Here is a 23398-nt window from a genome sequence, read left to right as displayed (position 1 = left end):
ACACATGAAATACATAGGCAGAGACCCTTCTGCAGTATTGAAATTTCAGGAAGGGGAATATGGTTAGGAGAAACTGACTTAAAAACAATCAATAATGAAAAAAAACCTGAGAAACAATGATATAAAGGAATGCCCCAGGTTGAAGGCCAAGAAATAACAGGCACTTGGAAGAAGAGTGGGTGTTAAATCCATAGGGTCTGAGATTAAAAAGAAAGAAATGTTTGTGTAACTAAAGACGAATGGCAGGCAGGGCTTGAGAAAGTGAGTGGCCTCCACACTGGTGGCCTCGGGGAAGCTACATCTTGGGACAGGGACAGGTTTCCATTTAAGTAGAATCTTTTAAATGTTCTGTAAAGATTGAGTACATGGCATGTTTGCTGTAGAATGAGGTTTCAATGGAATTGGGTGACGGCTAAATCCAAATAGCTATCGTCTTTCATAAATGTTGTATTAACTGAAATGTGGCTCTTATACAACCAGGTGGCTGCTGAAATTCATCGGAGACTCATGGAAGAAGAAAAAGAAAACCAGACAGCAGACACAAAAGAAAAACCTCCTCAGGCAGCTGCAAATAAAAAAGTGAAAAAGGAGCCGCCCAAGAAGAAAGAAGGGGACAAAAAAGGAAAAGGTATTCATGGCTTTAGCATCCAGAACCCTGGATGCTAAACCTCTCCTTGGTGGAGAACAAGCGCTTAACCAGGCACATGAGCCTCTGAGCTACTAGAATGCTGTTCATTAGGTTTTACTTCGAGACCCAGTCTTCTGTGAGCCGGAGTGTTAGCTGGCAAACATTCTCCATGCCAGCATTTATCCGAATAGCCAAGTGTATCCAGGGTGAAATACATCTCAAAGATAGTTTTGAACATGTGAAAAGAACTCCAAGATGACACTATGTAATCTGAAAAGTGTGTGCAAGGGGGCTGACACTGGCTGCCTTGATCAAGAAAGGGTTAAAAGGTAATTCTGAGTATGTAAGTTTCAGGTTTAATTCAGGTTTCAGGTTTCAGGTTTCATTCAAGCAAGTCCTTCTCTCCTGGAGGCCTCCTACCTAAAACTCAGCCTCAGAGGCAGGATGGAATGAAAAGGGGAAAGGGTGGGCTCTACCACAAACATTACCCTGGCCTCTGAATGTTTCCACTTGCACATTTTTGCAGTGACTTGAGGCAAGAGAGGAAGAGAGGGAAGGACATGAGCAAAAGTCCTTCCACTGATCAGTGGCTCCTGATGTGTTTGTTAGGCCCCTGACATGCAGAACATGATGAGGATGGGTACTAAGGACACAGCGATAAACTTAAAAAAGCAGAAACGTGGTCCCTGCCCTGATAGGACTGTAGTCTAATGGCAGAGACAGACACGTGACCGGTCATTGTTCTTTATGGGGGAGGTAGAGGTCCCTGGAGAGCGCAGTTATCTCACTCCATCTGAGGGGTAGAAAATGCTTTCCAGATGGAGTCCATCCAAGCAGCTAGAGGGTAGCCCCACAGTAAAGAACAGGCGACCTTGGTCCATTTCAGATGCGGAACATAAAGGAAACAAGCAGCATTTGAAGAAAATGCTTCCTATTTACTTTAGTGGAATAATTGATTGGGTCCAATCTCTTAATTTTACAGATGTTAAAACAGAAACCCAGAGAGATTAAGGGCTCTTTCATCTGTAATTTATACTTAAGTTCACTATTGAAATTAACACATCTTATTATATTTCTTTGTTTACATTTGTCTTCTTCCCAAAATTTGAACCCCTTGAGATCAGACCTTCAAGAAAGATTTATTGAACTAAGTAGAATAGTACAAGCGTGGCCTGCAGCTAGAATCTCACTGCCATTTCTTATGGGCAAATTCTCAAACACTGACAAATTCTTTTTTTTTTTTTAATTTATTTTATTTTTTGACTGCGTTGTGCCTTTTGTTGCTGCGCATGGGCTTTTCTCTAGTTGTGGTGAGCAGGGGCTTCTCTTGTTGCGGAGCACGGGCTCTAGGCACGCAGGCTTCGGTAGTTGTGGCTCGCAGGCTCTAGAGCGCAGGCTCAGTAGTTTTGGCGCACAGGCTTAGTTGCTCCACGGCATCTTCCCAGACCAGGGCTCGAACTCGTGTCCCCTGCATTGGCAGGTGGATTCTTAACCACTGCGCCACCAGGGAAGCCCAAACACTGGCAAATTCTTATTTTCTAATTCTCGTGTGTAATCATTAAAGTACTTGTATTTAAGCACTAGTTAAAAGACAATAAGTAGATTATGAATTCTTGACCATCAGCTACATTTCCACCTATCTGCTTGAGGTTATTCTCTGATCTTCTCTTGATGAGGACCTGGGAAACACTTGGCCAATACAAGTATCCCTTGTGAAGCGGTACTTCTCCAGGTGGCCAACGCTATGTTGGGGTTTGCTAATTTCTGTCCCCAAACACTAAATTGCATCCTCTTTGGTGTCTGTAACCCTGTCTGCATGAGCCACACACCTCATTTTTCCATGATGCTAGACGAATGGGGGTATTATTATATGTGTCCAGCCAGACACCACATGGAGAATTCTCAAGGAAAGATTATCAATATTTCATCACTCACACCGTCTGGACCAGGGTTTCTCCTTTCCAAATCACCAGACGTGTATCACCCTACACACTTCACTTTGTCCTCATTTTATCCAAGTCCCTTCGTGTACACTTGTATGTTGCCAGGTAACTCAGCACGTTTCATTGCCCTTTCAGGTAAATCCCCACCAATGGCAGAAACCGTTCCTGTAATAGTAACAGCAGAGGAGGCTGAAGAAATGGAAATAGAAAACAAACTGAGGCTCAGAATAAAGGAAGAGCATCTTGCTGCCCTGCAATTTGAAGGTAGCAATTGGAAAGAACTAAGATGATACTTTTAAGTAGAAAACAGACCAGTAGGCAAACAGCCCCTGGCTGGCTTTTGTCTATGAGGACACAAAGCAAACTAACTGAAAGGTACAACATGCAGTTGGCTGTTTTCATGTGACCGTTTGAAGACTAGATCTGACTGTCCTATTATTGTCTGCTGGGATCTCAAAAAGGGAATTTGAGAAGAGGTTAGGAGAGCACCAGCAGTAATTAAAATCTCAAAGAAAAGAAACAAAAGCAGTATTTTAGACTTGGTGTGATTTTGCAGGCTGAAAGAAAGCTTGGGGCTACCTAAGGAGGTCCTTTTATATTATAATAAGAATAATTTAGGCCTCTCATTAGGAAGGTAAACCCTGACTAAATGCTAACAGGTCCTGAAAGTGATTTTCTTGGGAGCAGGGGCCACAGAAGAGCCAGTCATAGATCGATAATGTTCAAGGGCCTCCTTCTCTAAAGAGAGCAACAATTTTACAAGACATAGTCTTCTTCTGGCTCTTCCAGTTGTCATATAATAAATTCAAAATGGCATTTGAAAAGATCAAGAAATTGAGCCAAAGTATCCGGATGGGAAAGAAACCATGGTCAATAAACTAGATGTCAAAACCATAAAAATGCAGCATTGGGTAAGCTGGGACCCATTAACTACTCAAACAATTAACTACTAAAGATGCTTTCCATCCCTTGCTTCTCTCCTTTTCTCCCTCTCTCCATCCTCCTACCACCTGCTTTCATAATTGCAAGAGTAAAATCTGAAGGATGTTGAACACAGGAAGTCAGGACACACGCTTGTCCCGTTGCCTGTCCCCACATCTGCTTTCGGTAGCTAAGTATGCTTCATCCTTCGGTTCATTCTATATGTGGTCCCTAGTGTAGCTAAATTCACTCGTTTATATAGTAAATGTTTACTGAGTTTCTACTATGTGCCAGGTCCTGTAGTAGTTGAAAGAAATATACACATATATATACAAAACAACAAACAAAAATAAAATCCAATCTAGAGGAAGAGAAATGCAAACAATCACTTATAATATGTTGTGATATTGGAATTAGGCGGACAGGACAAAGGAAGCATGGCGGGAGTCAAGAAAGACTTCTGAGCAGATGAATTCATGCTTGAGAAGAACTGGAAGAATGTGGGAAATGTGCACAGGAGACAGCGGGGGCAGGGAAGGGGGAGGAGAGCTAGGTGACCTAGTGGGGATTAGCTGTGGAGTCTGAGGCACATTCTGGGAAGGAGTGGTCAGGGAGGTGGAGGGTCGCATAGGCCCTGGCCAGAAAGTTACATTTCCCTTATGGCGACTGGGAGCTAGTGAAGAATTCTGAGCAGAAAGCACCTGTGAGCACGTGCGCAGGTGAGCTGGGTTACTCTGGGGCGGGTGGAAGTGGATTTGGATTTGAGGTGGGGAAAAGAACTTGGAGAAAGCAGGACGGAGGCGGTTGCTGTAGTTGAGGCGAGACACAAAGCAGTGCCCAATTGTGGTGATAGAAAAAGCAAGGAAGAAAGATTGGACAGATATTTTAGAGGAAAATCCACAGACCTCATTGTGTGCCCAGAGCATCAATGGGCGCTGGGACCACGGGCTTCACCCTCCTGTTCTAAGACGGGAGATCCAGAGACTTAGTACCCTCCCCCTTTTTGAAATTCAGAAATTATCTATTTGTGTTTTCCCATTCCAATTTATCAAAGGGTATATTGCAATAAAGTGCAATTACGTGTAAAGCTGAATTATAGTTTTGGTTTAAATAAACTGTCTAACCACACGTTGCTTTGTTTCTGAGATGGATAGGGTATAGTTATCCATACTGGTGTATCAGGTGTACGCCTGAAGTTTCACAGACTAAAGCGTAATTGGTTTAAAATTGAATTTGGCTAATCAGAAAATGCATGACATATAAAACGTGTAAACAATGTTTGTTTCTCTTTTTAAATAGAGACAGCTGCACAGTTCAGACTTGAACTGATCAAGGTAAAAGCACTGGCTTTCCTGGAAGAGTTAGTAACAAAGGCAGTTGAGGTGTATAAACTCATGGAAAAGTGGCTCGGGGAGAGGTACTTGAACGAAATGGCCAGGTAAAGTACTGCGTGACTTTTTAAAATATTTACTTTGTTAATTCCTGAAGACCAAAATTGACAAAGATTTTTAAGGTGTTTACAAACTTGAATTACATTTACAAATGGAAATTTTGACCTTTTGGGAAATCACATATGCATTTGTGTTGCCTCTTTTTAACAATAGTAAGTCATGTATCAAAGGGCGCTATGGCGCATTATTTATGAGTTTGGTTTTCACCTGCTCAGTGAGGACCTTAGCTTACAAGGTAAAACTATAAGCAATTTAAAAATATTTTTTAGAAGTAGTATAATGTTTCATATCTTTCTAATGCCAGACTTATTAGTCAGGGCCAATGAATGGGAGATGAAATCATTCACAGGAATGTTTTACCCGTTAGGCTGATTCCCTTGTGACAGCCAGTTCTACTTTTCTATTGGGTTCCAAAGGCTTTCCAGATCCTCATTACTAGTGAGGGACAGCAAGTCTCATCCTCTTAATTCTCCCCTGAAAGGCATAAAGAGGCAGCTCAGCAGGGCGGAAACAGCCCTCAATGGAGAGTCAGGAAACCTGATGGTCCAGGAGATGGAGAATCTCTCCTTGTCCACATATTACAGCATGCCTAACCACTTCGGGCCCCATAGGCCTCATCTGTAAAAGAAAGCACTCCAACCAGCCTATTTTAAAGGTTTCTACTAGATCTAGATTCTGTGATACGCTACAGTTTGTAATAAACATTTACTGAAAATTTGGAAGTTGTGGCGTACGTAGTATACAAATGGCAACTTTCTCAGAAGCAACATCGGCCAGGTAGAAGACGGTTGTTAGGGTTTGTTTTCTCCAGTCCTTGTCTCAAAATGAAAGTTCTGTTGTAAAATCCTCAGCCTAGTTGTTTGTATCTGTTGCTCTATAGTAAAACACACACACACACCCCTCGGCCCGGTAACCTCACTGCAGTAGTGCTTAAAATACTTTGTCAGGTACTCATCAGCATTGTGAAGCAGTGATGTTCAGTTCTGTTCTCTGCCTGCTGCCTACAAATGAAAGCATATCTTCTTCATTCTTAGGGTTCACAGCGCCCATCCTTGTGGCCACATCAAGAGGCACGTGGCCAAGTTTCTTTTTTTTATCAGATGAACTCGTATTTCTCAGATTTATCTTGTGCGTGTGTGTGAGGTCAGATATATATATATCTGACCTCTGAATATGGCCACTAGAAATTGAAACCTAGGACTGTCAAGCTATGCTTTCTCTTTTGGTTCTTGCAAAAATTCTCCAGTGATAAGAAGAAAAAGAAATAGTGCGACCTAGCAGATCCCTTTGAACTTCAAATCCCACTTTCCATTTTCATGGGATTTCCCTAGCCACCCCCACCCCCCCCCACCACCGCCGCCCGCCCTTTCTGAGAAGGTTACCCTTGGCAACCTTCCACTAGATGGCGCACTTATTTTGCTGTGCTGGTTCTGGCTGGGTGTCTACATTTGGAGTCCCTCCTCACTCAGGGCTACAAGCTCTGTAGCTATCCAGTGCCCTTTTCCTTTGCTTCCAGCACGTAAACACCATCAAACAAAAAGTACCTGGATAGTACAGACTATATGGACACTCACAAATACAGTATGATGGAATTAAATTCCAGACTGTCTTTTGAAAGAAAGTGACTAATATATATTTTTTTAATTTTCAGTATACAAATATTTGGTGTTCCAGAGTTATATAAAAGCAGATTAAATATGCATTTTTCTGCCATGTTCAATCTTTATTGCAAGACATAAATAAGATTGTTTCTGTAATACAGTAATATTGTACTTATGTATTAAATTTCTCTGGCCTTTAAAGTGACCTTTAATTAAGGCCATAACTATAATCCCCAGTACAGCCTAAATCTATGCCCTATGTGGTTTCACATGAATAACCATAAGGTATGGAGTTGTGTGTTTTTGGCTCCATTGCAAAGATGAGGAAATCAGAGAGCTTGAGTCATTTCCCAAGGACCCATGGCTGCAGAGGGGTCTGCAATGAGAGCTCAGCTTCCAGGGCTCTTCCCACTGCACCACAAGGTTCTGAACTACTGCTGCTTATACCACATGATTTAGCTGGGAATTGTTATTCTCTGTGAAGATAGCAAAGCAATTTCAATGGGTTATCTCGTCAGAGTCCACTCTGTCAAATGTGTCTTCAATAACATCAAACTCCTTGTTATAAAGTTAGAGAAAAGCCACTTTTCTAGACATCCATTATCAAATTTGATTCACTTTACATACAATTTGTCCCGATTCCAAATAAATGTGTTATTCTAACAGTCATATTTTACAGGCTTTTCTGTCATATAACTTTATTCTGGTTCATACTTAAAATGAATATATCTATTGACATAATCATTTATATAGTAAAATATGTTCTAATACTAATAAAACCATTTTAGTGGAGTCTCTTTTTGCTCAACTTTGTATAAAATGTGTAACTCTTAGCCCTGAACGAGCATGTATTTTATTTCTAATCTACATTTATTTATTTATACCCTGCTTTTTTACAAACGGCTTTGAGGAGAAATTAGAATTTTTTAATCATGCGGATTGAATTTTCTAGCTTAGCCAAATTTTCTAAATTTTCCAATGTGTTAACTCTGTGTGTATATCTAATAAGCAAACACTATTAATCTGATAGTATTTTTAATGGAGATAACCCTATTCATTCTTCCACTTTCAGTGTGGAAAAATTAACTGAGGTAGCTCGCTATCACATTGAAACATCAACCAAAATTCAGAATGCACTTTATTTAGACCAAGAAGACTTCTGCATTAACAGCGATATAAAAGTCTTTCCAGACCTGTCTCCTCCAATACGCCCTCCACCTGTAGAAAAGGAAGAAAATGGCACCCTGACCATAGAACGGCTTGGCAATCTTCGAGATCAGTTCTTAGAGATAGCACCCAAAGGTAGGAAAAGTAATTATTATGAAAAGAGCACAAAATAAGGTTAAGATTAACCAAGATGGCCATCACCTGTCCACAAGTAAAACAGCCCTCTGGGATTGTGTGGCACTAAAACAAGCCCTTGTTTCATTCTAATTTATCTCATATTTGCTTCATACAACATAGATCTGAATTAAACAGAGCAAGACAGTGGTTAGTACATTGGCAGTGCAGTGATCCTCATCCCTGGTAATTCTCCTCTCCTGCCCTCCCTGCCCCTGGCTGGCAGGTGGGTAAATTTGAGTATTACTCCGTCTGGCAGTTGAGAGACTGTCTTTGTGCATACTCCTAGGTTAAGTTTTGTGCTGGGATTCTGAGTTTGTGTTTCTGTCTCCCCCACTAGTCTGGGAAGGGAGACCAGGGAGTAGAGAATTTCCCTTTTATGTTTGCCTTTTCCCTCAATGTTTCACAGACCAAGAGCAGAACCTTTGTCAACACATATTTGCTTGATTGATTAATTAATTAATCTGTTCACATGTAAGTGTACATGTTATTTTCTGCACACAAATTCTTGATTTCCTTCACATTTTATTATTATGGCTCTGTAGCATCTACACAGGCTTTTTTTTTTTTAAATTTGGGATCTTTCTACTTATAGATATTCATCAATGAATTCCATCAGTTGATAGCACAAGTAATTCTGAGAGAACATGTAGGATTATCATCTCCACTTTATAGGTCAGGATACTGAGTCACAAGCAGTTGAGAACTTGCCTATGGTCACATATCAATCAGGACTCTTCAGGTTCAAAGGTTTTGCCCCTTCTCACTAAACTAAGTTGCCTCTCATAAAGAGGTTTATCTTCTAACGTCTCCTACTTACTGGAAAAATCATTACTTTTCCCTAGAGAATAGTCAACTGACATTTGTCTAGTACTAACACAACTTCACTTTCATAATGGTTATACTTCACTTATTTTTTTAAAGTTCAGTTATCCCAGAAAACCACATTAGATCTCATTAGTCAAAAGAGTATTACTTTACTTTAAGTCTGAAGACTTCCTTGCTAAGCCCAGTGGGTGAAACAGATGTAAACATTTCCCTGGGTAGACCCCTACCCTAGCAAGTGTCACCTCATCTAATCAGCTTGAGTGGGTCTACACCTCCAAGATATAAAGGCACACACTACAGCAGTGGATGAACACAAACTCAGGTTGGCAACATTTAGGCAGGAAGCAGCTGGTCAAAAAGATATGGCCATCAGCTGGTACAGGAAAAAAATCTCAGTTGTATAAAACCAGCTCATGAAATCCCTTCAGTCTTTCAGTCAGGTAGATTCCATCCTCTTTCCCTTTGTGTGGGCTTACAATGTCTTTTTATTATGTATTTCCTTCTTCAAAGTTGCTTTTGCTCTTCATTTTATCCATATTGTTTACATATAAAATAAGAAGACGTATATGAAGTATAATTTGCTTTAATCCTAAACTAGGGTGACTAGAAGCTGGTCAAAATTTAAAGTTTTGGTGAGCATTTGAGTAGGAAAATTATCAACCACTCATAATCCCTTTCAGAAAGGACCTTAGTATTCATGGCGATAATCGTAATACATTCTTGGGTCCAACCTTAAAATCAGAGTTTGAATTTCAATTAAAAGTTTAAATATAGGACTTCCCTGGTGGCGCAGTGGTTGAGAGTCCGCCTGACGATGCAGGGGATACGGGTTCGTGCCTCGGTCCGGGAAAATCCCACATGCTGCGGAGCAGCTGGGCCCGTGAGCCATGGCCGCTGGGCCTGCGCGTCCGGAGCCTGTGCTCCGCAACAGGAGAGGCCACAACAGTGAGAGGCCCGCACAGTTCAAAAAAAGTTTAAACATAAATTACAAATATCAGCTATAACTTGACATACGTATGTCTTAGAAGATTAACTCTAGAAACCATTGAAACTAAAAGATGTCAACTGACACATTTATCTATTTTCAGAGTTTGGTAGCATACAATGGCTTTCAAAGTATGATAGGAAGAGGAAGGAAGGGAGAAGAGAGGAAGGAAGGGAAAAGAAAGAAAGGAAGGTAAAGGAGAAGGGTGATAATTATGTATAAATATATTTTTTAAAACTAGATGTAAAAGGAAAACCACTTGCCCTAGGGACTTAGAGTGTAATTTGAAAAGGCAAGCAAAGAAGAAGAAAGTATAAACTTCTATCTAGGTGCTCCTCTGGAACAGAATCTGAACTTGATAAAAGTGCTCAAGAATGCAAAGCAAAGGTGAATCAGTGTGCAATGAGGTTGGTCAGGAAAATTGTGTGGAAAAACACCTTGGAGGGAGGAATTGAAAGAAGTAAAGAGTGACTGGATGTCAAGGATACAGAGGATATTTAAAGTTGGGGGAACGGCCACCAGAAAATGTGTAGGTTTGCGGCTTGAGTATGGATGTTTGAGGAAGGGTCAGGGACCTCTCTGCTTCTCCCTCCCCAGTTGCATGAACTGCAGGAAAACAGATGCAGAGGTCAGCTCTGTCTGGGGAACCACCTCCAGCCACCCAATCTAGAGAATTATCCAGATTTAAGAATAATTGTTGTAATTAACACAGAATTGACAAAGCTATACAGTACTGTGGGATTTGGGGATCTTGATAGTACAAAATGAGTTACGGTCTATAAGCAAAGAGTTTAAACCCTTTTCTTTGTTATTGGCTCAGTTATACTATTTGAAAATATATATATTGCATATGGCAATTTTTAAATACATGTAAAATACTTAGCACAGTATCAGGGGATCTATCAATAGAAATAATATTCATTGTCATCATTTTTCTAATGTATAAAGGGAAGGTGAAGTAATAATCATTCCATTTTCTGGATCCCAGAGTCACAGAATTAGAGGTTCTCTGATGACATCTTAGAAGTCAGGCAGCAAATGTTAATGTTACCCCTCCCTGAGGAAGTCCAATGATTACCACTCACTCCTTCTCCCAGTTTCCCTGGCCCCAAAAACATCCTTTGACTTGAGTCTTTCTTATTCATTCTTGTCAAAGGATACACACCAATCCATCTTTTACATGAAGTGTTTGTCATATCCCTTCCAAGAATTAGAAAACAATCTTTTACGATACATCCCATGGTACCCTAGAAATCTACAATTTCAAAAGACGATCTTAGTTGAAGTAATAACAGTTTTGAAAGTATAGAGCAACTGGCTGCAAGTAGTACATTTCTAAATGTGGAATCCTATAGAACTTGCTGCTTGAACTTGAAAATTGCTGTTATTTCTAAGCCAAGAAGTGTGAGCATTTTCTTACACTGTTTCACATATTTCAATTTAACCTATGATATTTAAGATGCAAACTTCAAGCTCACTAAAATATATTAAAATATGGTGAATAGATGAATTTTTTTCTAGGAAACAACATACATATTTGCATATAACAATCATTATGATACTAAGCCCAAAGTAAGATTTTCTTTTTAGCAAATTTATAAGGAGTATCAATGTGATTAAGTTATATTTTGTTCCCTTTAATTATGCTACATAAACAAAATTATTCAGAGAAATGAATAATCTTTCATTAAAACAAATGACTGAATACATACTTGTGAGTAACTAGTATCAAGATATTAATGGAGAAGATTGGTTCAAGATGGTAGAGTAGAAGGACATGCACTCACTCCATCTTGTGAGAGCACCGGAATCACAACTAACTGCTGAACAATCATTGACAGGAAGACACTGGAACTCAGCAAAAAAATACCCCACATCCAAAGACAAAGGAGAAGCTGCAGTAAGATGGTAGGAGGGGCACAATCACAATAAACTCAAATCCCATAACTGCTGGGCGGGTGACTCACAAACTGGAGAACAATTATACCACAGAAGTCCACCCACTGGAATGAATGTTCTGAGCCCCACATCAGGCTTCCCAACCTGGGGGTCTGGCAGCAGGAGGAGGAATTCCCAGAGAATCAGACTTTTGAAGGCTAGCAGGATTTGATTATAGGACTTCGACAGGACTGGGGGAAACAGAGACTCCACTCTTGGAGGACACACACAAAGTAATGTGCACATCAGGAACCAGGGGGAAGGAGCAGTGACCCCATAGGAGACTGAACCAGACCTACCTGCTAGTTTTGGTGGATGTCCTGCAGAGGTGGGGGGTGGCTGTGGCTCACCGTGGGGACAAGGACACTGGCAGCAGAGGTTCTAGGAAGTACTCCTTGGCATGAGCCCTCCCAGAGTCCACCATTAGCCCCACCAAATATCCTGTAGCCTCCAGTGCTGGGTTGCCTCAGGCCAAACAACCAACAGGGAGGGAACTCAGCCCCACCCATCAGCAGACAAGTGGATTAAAGTTTTTCTGAGCTCTGCCCACCAGAGCAACACCCAGCTCTACCCACCACCAGTCCCTCCCATCAGGAAGCTGCACAAGCCTCTTAGATAGCCTCATCCACCAGAGGACAGACAGCAGAAGCAAGAAGAACTACAGTCCTGCAGCCTGTGGAACAAAAACCACAGTCACAGAAAGAGAGACAAAATGAAAAGGCAGAGGACTATGTACCAGATGAAGGAATAAGAAAAATCCCAAGAAAAACAATTAAATGAAGTGGAGATAGGCAACCTTCCAGAAAAAGAATTCAGAATAATGGTAGTGAAAATGATTCAGGACCTTGGAAAAAGAATGGAGGCAAAGATTGAGAAGATGCAAGACATGTTTAACAAAGACCTAGACCTAGAATTAAAGAACAAACACCTAGGAGAATTAAAGAACAAACAAATATAAACAATACAATAACTAAAATGAAAAATACACTAGAAGGACTCAATAGTAGAATAACTGAGGCAGAAGAACGAATGAGTGACCTGGAAGACAGAATGGAGGAATTCACTGCTGTGGAAGAGAATAAAGAAAGAAGAATGAAAAGAAATGGAGACAGCCTAAGAGACTTCTGGGACAACATTAAACACACCAACATTCACATTATAGGGATCCCAGAAGAAGAGAGAGAGAAAGGACCCGAGAAAATATTTGAATAGATTATAGTTGAAAACTTCCCTAACATGGGAAAGAAAATAGCCACCCAATTCCAGGAAGCACAGAGAGTCCCAGGCAGGACAAACCCAAGGAGAAACATGCCGAGACACATAGTAATCAAATTGACAAAATTAAAGACAAATAAAAATTATTAAAATCAACAAGGGAAAAATGACAAATAACATACAAGGGAACTCCCATGAGATTAACAGCTGATTTCTCAGCAGAAACTCTACAAGACAGAGGGAGTGGCACGATATATTTAAAGTGATGAAAGGAAATAACCTACAACCAAGATTACTCTACCCAGCAAGGATCTCATTCAGATTCGATGGAGAAATCAAAAGCTTTACAGGCAAGCAAAAGCTAAGAGAATTCAGCACCACCAAACCAGCTCTACAACAAATGCTAAAGGAACTTCTCTAAGTGGGAAACACAAGAGAAGAAAGGGACCCACAAAACCAAAACCATAACAATTAAGAAAATGGTAATAGGAACATACATACCAATAATTACCTTAAATGTGAATGGGTTAAATGCTCCAACCAAAAGACACAGGCTCTCTGAATGGATACAAAGACAAGACCCATATATAGGCTGTCTCCAAGAGACCCACTTCAGACCTAGGGACACATACTGACTGAAAGTGAGGGAATGGAATATTCCATGCAAATGGAAACCAAAAGAAAGCTAGAGTAGCAATACTCATATCAGATAAAATAGACTTTAAAATAAAGAACATTACAAGAGACAAGGAAGGACACTACATAATGATCAAGGGATCAATCCAAGAAGAAGATATAACAATTATAAATATATATGCAACCAACGTAGGAGCACCTCAATACATAAGGCAAATACCAACAGCTATAAAAGAGGAAATCGACAGTAATGCAATAATAGTGGGGGACTTTAACATCTCACTTACACCAATGGACAGATCATCCAGACAGAAAATTAAAAAGGAAACAAAATCTTTAAATGACAAAATAGACCAGATAGATTTAATTGATATTTATAGGACATTCCATCCAAAAACAGCAGATTACACTTTCTTCTCAAGTGCACATGGAACATTCTCTAGGATAGATCACATCTTGGGTCACAAATCAAGCCTCAGTAAATTTAAGAAAATTAAAATCATATCAAGCATCTTTTCTGACCACAACGTTATGATATTAGAAATAAATTACAGGGAAAAGATGTAAAAAACACAAACACATGGAAGGTAATCAATGCACTACTAAATAACCAAGAGATCACTGAAGAAATCAAAGAGGAAATAAAAAAAATATGTAGAGACAAATGACAATGAAAACACGACGATCCAAAACCTATGGGATGCAGCAAAATCAGTTCTAAGAGGGAAGTTTATAACAATACAATCCTACCTCAAGAAACAAGAAAAATCTCAAATAAACAATCTAACCTTACACCTAAAGGAACTAGAGAAAGAAGAACAAATAAAACTCAAAGTTAGTAGAAGGAAAGAAATCATAAAGATCAGAGCAGAAATAAATAAAATAGAAACAAAGGAAACAATAGCAAAGATCAATAAAACTAAAGGCTGGTTCTTTGAGAAGATAAACAAAATTTATAAACCTTTAACCAGACTTATCAAGAAAAAGAGGGAGAGGACTCAAATCAATAAAATTAGAAATGAAAAAGAAGTTACAACAGACACTGCAGAAATACAAAGCATCCTAAGAGACTACTACAAGCAACTCTATGCCACTAAAATGACAACTTGAAAGAAATGAACAAATTCTTAGAAAAGTATAACCTTCCAAGACTGAACCAGGAAGAAATAGAAAATATAAACAGACCAATCACAAGTAATGAAATTGAAACTGTGACTTAAAATCTTCCAACAAACAAAAGTCCAGGACCAGATGGCTTCACAGGTGAATTCTATCAAAAATTTAGAGAAGAGCTAACACCCATCCTTCTCAAACTCTTCCAAAAAATTGCAGAGGAAGGAGTACTCCCAAACTCATTCTACAAGGCCACCATCACCCTGATACCAAAACCAGACAAAGAAACTACAAAAAAAGAAAATTACAGACCAATACCACTGATGAATATAGATGCAAAAATCCTCAACAAAATATTAGCAAACAGAATCCAAAAGCACATTAAAAGGGTCATACACAATGATCAAGTGGGACTTATCCCAGGGATGCAAGGATTCTTCAATATATGCAAATCAATCCATGTGATACACCATATTAACAAATTGAAGAATGAAAACCATATGATCATCTCAATAGATGCAGAAAAAGCTTTTGACAAAATTCAACACAGATTTATGATAAAAACTCTCCAGAGAGTGGGCATAGAGGGAACCTACTTCATAATAAATGTCATATATGACAAACCCAGAGCAGACATCATTCTCAATAGTGAAAAACTAAAAGCATTTACTCTAAGATCAGGAACAAGACAAGGATGCCCACGCTCACCACTCTTATTCAACATAGTTTTGGAAGTCCTAGCCACAGCAATCAGAGAAGAAAAAGAAATAAAAGGAATACAAATTGGAAAAGAAGAAGTAAAACCATCACTGTTTGCAGATGACATGATGCTATACATAGATAATCCTAAAGATGCCACCAGAAAACTAGTAGAGCTAATCAATCAATTTGGTAAAATTGCAGGATACAAAATTAATGCACAGAAATCACTTGCATTCCTATACACTAACAATGAAATATCAGAAAGAGAAATTAAGGAAAACATGTTATTCACCATTGCAACCAAAAGAATAAAATACCTAGGAATAAACCTATCTAAGGAGGTAAAAGACCTATACTCAGAAAACTATAAGACACTGATGAAAGAAATCAAAGATGACTCAAACAAAGGGAGAGATATACCATGTTCTTGGATTGGAAGAATCAATATTGTGAAAATGACTATACTACCCAAAGCACTCTACAGATCAATGCAATCCCTATCAAATTACCAATGGCATTTTTTATGGAACTAGAACAAAAAATCTTAAAATTTGTATGTAGACACAAAAGAAGCCAAATAGCCAAAGCAGTCTTGAGGGAAAGAAACAGAGCTGGAGGAATCAGACTCCCTGACTTCAGACTATACTACAAAGCTACAGTAATCAAGACAATATGGTACTGGCACAAAAACAGAAATATAGATCAATGGAACAGGATAGAAAGCCCAGAGATAAATCCATGCACCTATGGTAAACTAATGTATGACAAAGGAGACAAGAATATACAATGCAGAAAAGATAGTCTCTTCAATAAGTAGTGCTGGGAAAACTGGACAGCTACATGTAAAAGAATGAAATTAGAACACTCCCTAACACCATACACAAAAATAAACTCAAAATGGATTAAAGACCTAAATGTAAGACTGGACACTATAAAACTCTTAGAGGAAAACATAGGAAGAACACTGTTTGACATAAATCTCAGCAAGATCTTTTTGACCCACCTCCTAGAGTAATGGAAATAAAAACAAAAATAAACAAATGGGACCTAATGAAACTTAAAAACTTTTACACAGTGAAGGAATCTATAACCAAGACAAAAAGACAACCCTCAGAATGGGAGAAAATATTTTCAAACGAAGCAACTGACAAAGGATTAATCTTCAAAATATACAAGCAGCTCATACAGCTCAATATCAAAAAAACAAACAACCCAATCCAAAAATGGGCAGAAGACCTACATAGACATTTCTCCAAAGAAGATATACAGATTGCCAACAAACACATGAAAGGATGCTCAACATCACTAATCACTAGAGAAATGCAAATCAAAACTACAATGAGGTATTACCTTACACCAGGCAGAATACCCATCATCAAAAAATCTGTAAACAATAAATGCTGGAGAAGGTGTGGAGAAAAGGGAACCCTCTTGCACTGTTGGTGGGACTGTAAATTGATACAGCCACTATGGAGAACAGTATGGAGTTTCCTTAAAAAATGAAAAATAGGGGCTTCCCTGGTGGCTCAGTGGTTGAGAGTCCGCCTGCCGATGCAGGGGACGCGGGTTCGTGCCCTGGTCCAGGAGGATCCCACATGCTGTGGAGCGGCTAGGCCTGTGAGCCATGGCCGCTGAGCCTGTGCGTCCAGAGCCTGTGCTCCGCAGTGGGAGAGGCCACAACAGTGAGAGGTCCGTGTACAACAACAACAAAAAAAAAAATGGAACTACCATATGACCCAGCAATCCCACTACTGGGCATATACCCTGAGAAAGCCATAATTCAAAAAGAGTCATGTACCACAATATTCATTGCAGCTCTATTTACAATATCCAGGGCATGGAAGCAACCTAAGTGTCCAACAACAGATGAATGGATAAAGAAGATGTAGTACATATATGCAATGGAATATTACTCAGCCATAAAAAGAAACGAAATTGAGTTATTTGTAGTGAGTTGGATGGACCTAGAGACTGTCATACAGAGTGAAGTAAGTCAGAAAGAGAAAAACAAATACCATATGCTAACACATATATATGGAATCTAAAAAAAAAAAAAATGGTTCTGAAGAACCTAGGGGCAGGACAGGAATAAAGACACAGATGTAGAGAATGGACTTGAAGACACGGGGAGGGGGAAAGGTTAGCTGGGACGAAGTGAGAGAGTGGCATGGACATATATACACTACCAAATGTAAAAGAGATAGCTAGTGAGAAGCAGCCACATAGCACAGGGAGATCAGCTTGGTGCTTTGTGTCCGCCTAGAGGGGTGGGATAGGGAGGGTGGGAGGGAGACTCAAGAGAGAGGAGATATGGGGATATATATATATGTATAGCTGATTCACTTTGTTATACAGCAGAAACTAACACACCATTGTAAAGCAATTATACTCCAATAAAGATTAAAAAAAAAAAAAAGAAGAAGTAAATAACATCACCCTGAAAAAGAAAAAATAAAAGACACATGCACCCAATGTTCATTGCAGCACTATTTACAATAGCCAGGTCATGGAAGCAACCTAAATGCCCATCAACAGATGAATGGGTAAAGAAGATGTGGTACATATACACACTGGAATATTACTCAGGCATAAAAAAAATGAAACTGAGTCATTTGTAGAGACGTGGATGGACCTAGAGACTGTCATACAGAGGGAAGTAAAGCAGAAAGAGAAAAACAAATATTGTATATTAATGCATATATGTGGAATCTATATAATATATAACAGTATACAATATTGATACAAACTACGCTTATTATTATCCAAAATGTGAGCTCGGTATCCTGAAGGTGCACATACCCTAGCAGGCACCTGCAGCATTACCCCAGAGCAATTTCAGAAAAGAACCACAATACCTGGTGGAATTGAACCAAGAGGTATGTGGCTCCCTGTGGACCGTAAACATCCAAAACAAAAACACTCATTTTGTATACTGCAGTAAGCTCTGGGTAGGTACATCTTGTCCCAAACATCGAGTGTCAGCACATCAGGAAGACAGTCTTTCTCCAAGGGAAGCAATTTGGAGTCTGTTGAAACTAGAACACTTTTGTAGTGTTCCAAAGTCCCCACTTAAACCATAAGAACTCCTTTTCCTTGTAAGCCCATCAGTACTTTATGTAATGTCTATAGAGATTCAGTTCATAGCTATTTTGGCTTCTGCTGAGAGGCTATCAGGAGAGAGCACCATCCAGCAAATTCTTTACCCTCACTCCTTCTTCAAGAGACACAGCATTTAGTTGTTCAAGGCCTATAACTTGGTTCTAAAAACTGACAAGGGTCCCTCCTTCAAACTGCTCTTAGAGACCCTTAGAATCAGTGACTGGTCTCAGAGACAGGGCACAAATTCAGGAAGTCTAGGCTGTACTGGCCAGGCTAGATCATCCAGCTACATGGTTTTTACAGGAATTCAAGGAGGAAGCAGTTGTTGCTGTCTGTGTGGGTCAGCAAAGGCTGTAGCCCATGGGAAACTTTTGGATAGAACTTTCCAGGAAGCAAAACAGGGGCGGAGTATTCCAGGCACCGGGGAAAATGGAATCTACATTGAGATTTTGAAGGTGCATGACGACATATTTCTGTGATCTGAATCTAAGCAAGCGGAAGGAGTTTACCCGCTGAGAAAACCACAGGGCACCTGGGGGCCACACTCCTTTCTGCTCTGACCCCTAGATTTTGCCCCCTGGTGAGCTATTCCTGTCAATAGCATCAGTCCTTTCTTATCGTACCTTTTCTCAGAAATCTTTCTGTATTTCTTGATTTGTGTAAATGTCAGACTAACTGAACTACCTTTCAGACCAAAATAGGGGGCTTACTTACCTGCCGATATATAGTATCATAGTTTTAGAATTTTCTCAGAGATGCTAAGCCTAGGAAAACCCACAGAGCTTTCTAGTTACTCCGTTCAGGGAACAAGCCAGGTACGCTTCTTACCCCTGCCTCTTGGTTAGTTGAGGCTTTGGGGGGAGACAGTAGCCATCTGCCGCTCTCAGAAACAGTCTCATCGTCCCTCAGAGCCATCCAGGAAGGATGCCTTTCTTGTAGTAAGTTGGCCCTACCGCTGCCAGAGAAGACGGGGCTGAGGCAGGAGGGGAGAGGCGTCCAAAGCAAATCCTGCAGACACACTGCCCTGCATGTCCTGTGATTCTTGTCTTTCACCTCGGGAAGGAAATGACAGCAAAATGCTGTGCCCCTCTCCTGCCTGGAGAAACGGATTCTAGGGGGAAGGAGACCATAGCACCCTTTGCCCATAAGAGAAACCTGTAATATGAAGTGTGTAAACGTGGAGGGTAAGACTGCCTGCTAGCGACCACCAGCTTCACCATATATGACCACTGTGACATCGGACAAATTAATTAACCTCTCTGTGCCCTAGGTTTTTGACCCATAAAATGGTGATGGAGACTAGTAGTTGGCCAACTTTCTTAACTATAAAATAGGGATACTGGGTGATGACGATTAAATGATGTAGAGCACTTGGCATACTAACCAAAATGCCTGCTAAGTAGTAAGCACTCACTAAGATTGTTCCAGGAATAATGAGCAAGTGTAGGGGGGACAGGGATTAAGCAAAGCTGCAGGTGGGCATTGGTGATTACTTGAAATAACCACATGGAGTTATTTTAAAGGCAGGGATTCTGAGTCGAGTCACCAAAAGGCAGAAAAGTCCTCAGAAGCTTGACCGTAACCTCCCAAAGAGGAACAATCAATTTTTGAAAACTTGTCTTAAAAAATAGCCTTGGCTTGTATATGATGAGATACTAGATCTTATGTTCTGTGGCCTGTGTCGTAAACATGGAGTGAAGTCGAAGGGAAACCAAGTGAGTTTTTTTTTATAGCACCAACAACTTCCGGACTGAATTCCTCAACGCGCACCATCTCAGCCAGGCTCACACCAAGGCTTCCCTCGTGGAAGTGACAAGAGGTTCCCCAGGGAGCAAAACCGGAGCTGATGGTGATGACCATGAGCACGGTCACCCTCAGGAGGGTGGAGAACTTGTTCCCATCCTGCCACGCCATCGCCAAGACCGGACGTCCCCTCAATGATTTTATCTGGATGTGCTTGTTGGATGATATGAGGGGTGATGATACTGGCCCGGTATTCAGAACGAACAAATCGGCCAGAACGTTTACGTAGTTTATTGCTGAAGTAGAACAGAGAGCTCTAAGAGAGAAATTAGAAAAAAGTAAGTTTTTCTCCGTCCTCAGTGATGGGATCACAGACAGTTCAATCGAGGAAGCTGACCTTGTGTACAAGCAGTGAGCGTGCGCAGGGAAAGGACACTGCCAAATCGCTGGGGTACAGACAGGGGGAAAGAAGGGACCTCTGGCAATAAAACATGCCCCTGAGAACACTCTAGAGAGAAATCTTCAACTTCGACTATTGAACCAAGACTGGGCAAAGAAACTGGTTGGTTTCGCAAGTGATGGTGCCCATGGCTCAGAGCGAGAAGATGGCAGCGGGGTGGCCCTGCTTTTAAGAGAAATCCAGCCATGTGCGCTGACTGTGTATTGCTCTGCACATCATCTCGAGGTATCTTACAAAGCGGTGTTCCAGAGCGTTCCCCTGTACAACGATGTCAGAGACCTTCTCCGCAGCACTTACCACTTCTATCACAATTCTCCTATTCATAAGAGTACTCTGGTACTTTCAAAGGCCTTCACCTTCGACTTGTGATACCTTCTCAAATAGGAGGCCGGAGGTGGCTTCAAGGATTACAGGCCTCCCTCCAGAATCTTCTCAAAGGATATCAATTGTCCAGCAGCTGCATTCGGTAAGTAATTTTGAAATACTGTACTATTTTAGTTTTTTCAGAATAAAAAGAATACTTTTACTGCGCCATTTGAAATAATAATTTTGAGAAAGATAAACCACTGTTTTTTCCTAGCCCATGTTACAGACAAGGGAAGGCAGAAGTGACACCAATCATCAGAAAGCCAAAGACCTTGTAGAGTCCCTCCTGCAGGCAGACATTGTTAAATGTGTCCACTTCTTGCTGGATATCACTGATGTCCTCAGCATTCTGTCCCGCGTCAATCAGAACAGAAACTCTTCAATTGCTGATATATTGGCCACCCTAGAGTCAACACTGGAAATGCTCAGAATATATTAGACAAGGTGAGGAGTCCGGGATGATCTGAGAGTCTATCCAACCAGACAGATGGACTTGGGAAACCATTTGCTAGGTGCTTTTGCACATAATTGTCTACTCGGGGGAATTTTTTTTACCCTCCCCAGACCAGGGCCAAAAGAACGCCCAGTGGATTCAGTCACACACTTTCAGGGTAACTGCCTCCTCGCAGGAAAGCGAAACATTTCTGATGTGAGAAACATGGTTTTAACACATCTTATCAAGAGGCTGCGAGGCTGTTTCAGAGATGTCAACCAAGATGTGGTGAAGGCAGCCGCGACTGGGAGCTTTAAACTGCGGCCAGCAAAGATAAATCAAGGTAACGTATGAACTCCGGCTCTGAATCTGTTGTTCTTTGATTGTCTGTATACATGTCTCTAAGATATGTGACGTTTTGTTGGGCGTATTGATTGCAGAATTTGGAGAAAAGGAGGTGTCCATCCTGATTGCACATTACAAACCAGTACTGGAAGCTGCCAAGGTGAAAATTGACGACGTAGACACAGAAAGGAGCATGTTGAAATTAGAGATTTATGCTAGGTGAGCATAAGTAACCTAGTTGATATTTATAAATATTGGAGTAAAACGCAGGAGTCTCCATCTTTGACATTTTTCATTTTTCCTCCTAGATTTCAGAACATCCACACATTGACCTGGGATTTTGTGAATTCTGTTTATTTACGCAAGTATCTGAACATCCTACCACTCGTGGACCTAGCGCTGAGCCTCCTTGCAAGTTCAGCTGAAGCAGAACGTGGCTTTAGTCAGATGAAGGGCACTAAGCCACAAATGCATGCCATGGTCAAGGCTGATAGCATGACAGATCTCCTGATAATTCAGTTGAATTCTCCAGACATTTATGACTTTGACCCTAGGAAAGCCATTCATTGATGGAATACAAGAACACCGTCTTCAACTGGTGACACAAGACCTATCTCGGATTGTTCATCAAACTCAGAAAGGCTTGACGAAAGCGATTAGTAATGTGACAAGTGTTGACCTCATCATTGATCAAAAAGAACTATTTTCAGAAACCTGAAAGTTAAAAGTAAAAGTCACCAGTCTTCATATCAAACACAAAAGGCATTTGGCATCATCCAGACCTACAGAGCAAAACTCCAAAGATTGGTTTTCCTCTGACTTTCTAATTCTAGTTCTATATTCACACATTCTTTCACATTCTTTGGGTGAAGTATATACTTCTAAGCAATGGTATTATTTTGATGTCATCTTTCTGAGAGTTACTGCTAAGTGTAACTAGACTATAATTATGTTCTGAGTTCCTTTAGGCCTGGCTTACAATTAACTGTTTTTCCTGGATAATTCTAAATGATGGTTGCATTAGGTAACTAACTTAGGGCCAAATGGAAAGAGAATTTTTTTTGATCCATAAACAAAATTTGTAAGCTTATCTGTTTCCGCTACTGCATTATATGTGAAGGCCATATTATTATATGCCTTGGTCATTTAAGTAACAAGGCCAAATGTCAAAATAGTTTTCACATTTCACACTAGGGTTCCCAGATAAACAATTCCTATGTGAACTGAAAGTATTTTCTTACACTTTGCTTGCACCATAGCTGTTAGAGACAGTGGAAATATTTTACGTATCTACCAGAATTTTTAAATACTTTGAGCCTCTTCATGGTTTCAATTGAGTTTATTTGTGGTTTCATCTTGAGAAACATGAATGGATAATTTCTAACTTGTCTGTAAACCAATATAGTATCATGTAAAGATCATTTTACCAAAAGTTCCACTACCTGGGAAAGTTATTCTCATCTCTATAAAATTGGATACTCAGGTTTGATCAAAAAGGATAGAGAATTTATTTCTGAACAAACTGCTGGTTATACAGTCTTATCAAAGAAAGAAAGATTCTGCTCTTGCTACCCAGAAAATTGCCTTCCAGATCTGAACCTTGCGCATGTTATTTGAACCACTGAAATTTTAAAAGTATTACTACATTTT

General features: G+C 40.2%; 1 protein-coding gene across 1 annotated transcript in view; it reads left to right on the top strand.

Moving 5' to 3' along the window:
- Positions 1–23398, top strand: part of SPEF2 (sperm flagellar 2) — a gene marked incomplete at both ends in the record, with an annotated part of 171105 nt that overhangs the window by 115044 nt on the left and 32663 nt on the right. Inside the window, 4 exons of the mRNA XM_082835419.1 lie at positions 481–628; positions 2707–2835; positions 4792–4930; positions 7617–7846. Coding sequence (XP_082691545.1) covers positions 481–628; positions 2707–2835; positions 4792–4930; positions 7617–7846 — 646 coding nt within the window. The remainder of the gene's footprint in view (positions 1–480; positions 629–2706; positions 2836–4791; positions 4931–7616; positions 7847–23398) is intronic.

The sequence above is a fragment of the Leucopleurus acutus genome (genome assembly GCF_964270905.1).
Source record: "Leucopleurus acutus genome assembly, chromosome: 3".
NCBI lineage: Eukaryota > Metazoa > Chordata > Mammalia > Artiodactyla > Delphinidae > Leucopleurus > Leucopleurus acutus.
This window is presented reverse-complemented; position numbering and strand designations above follow the sequence as displayed.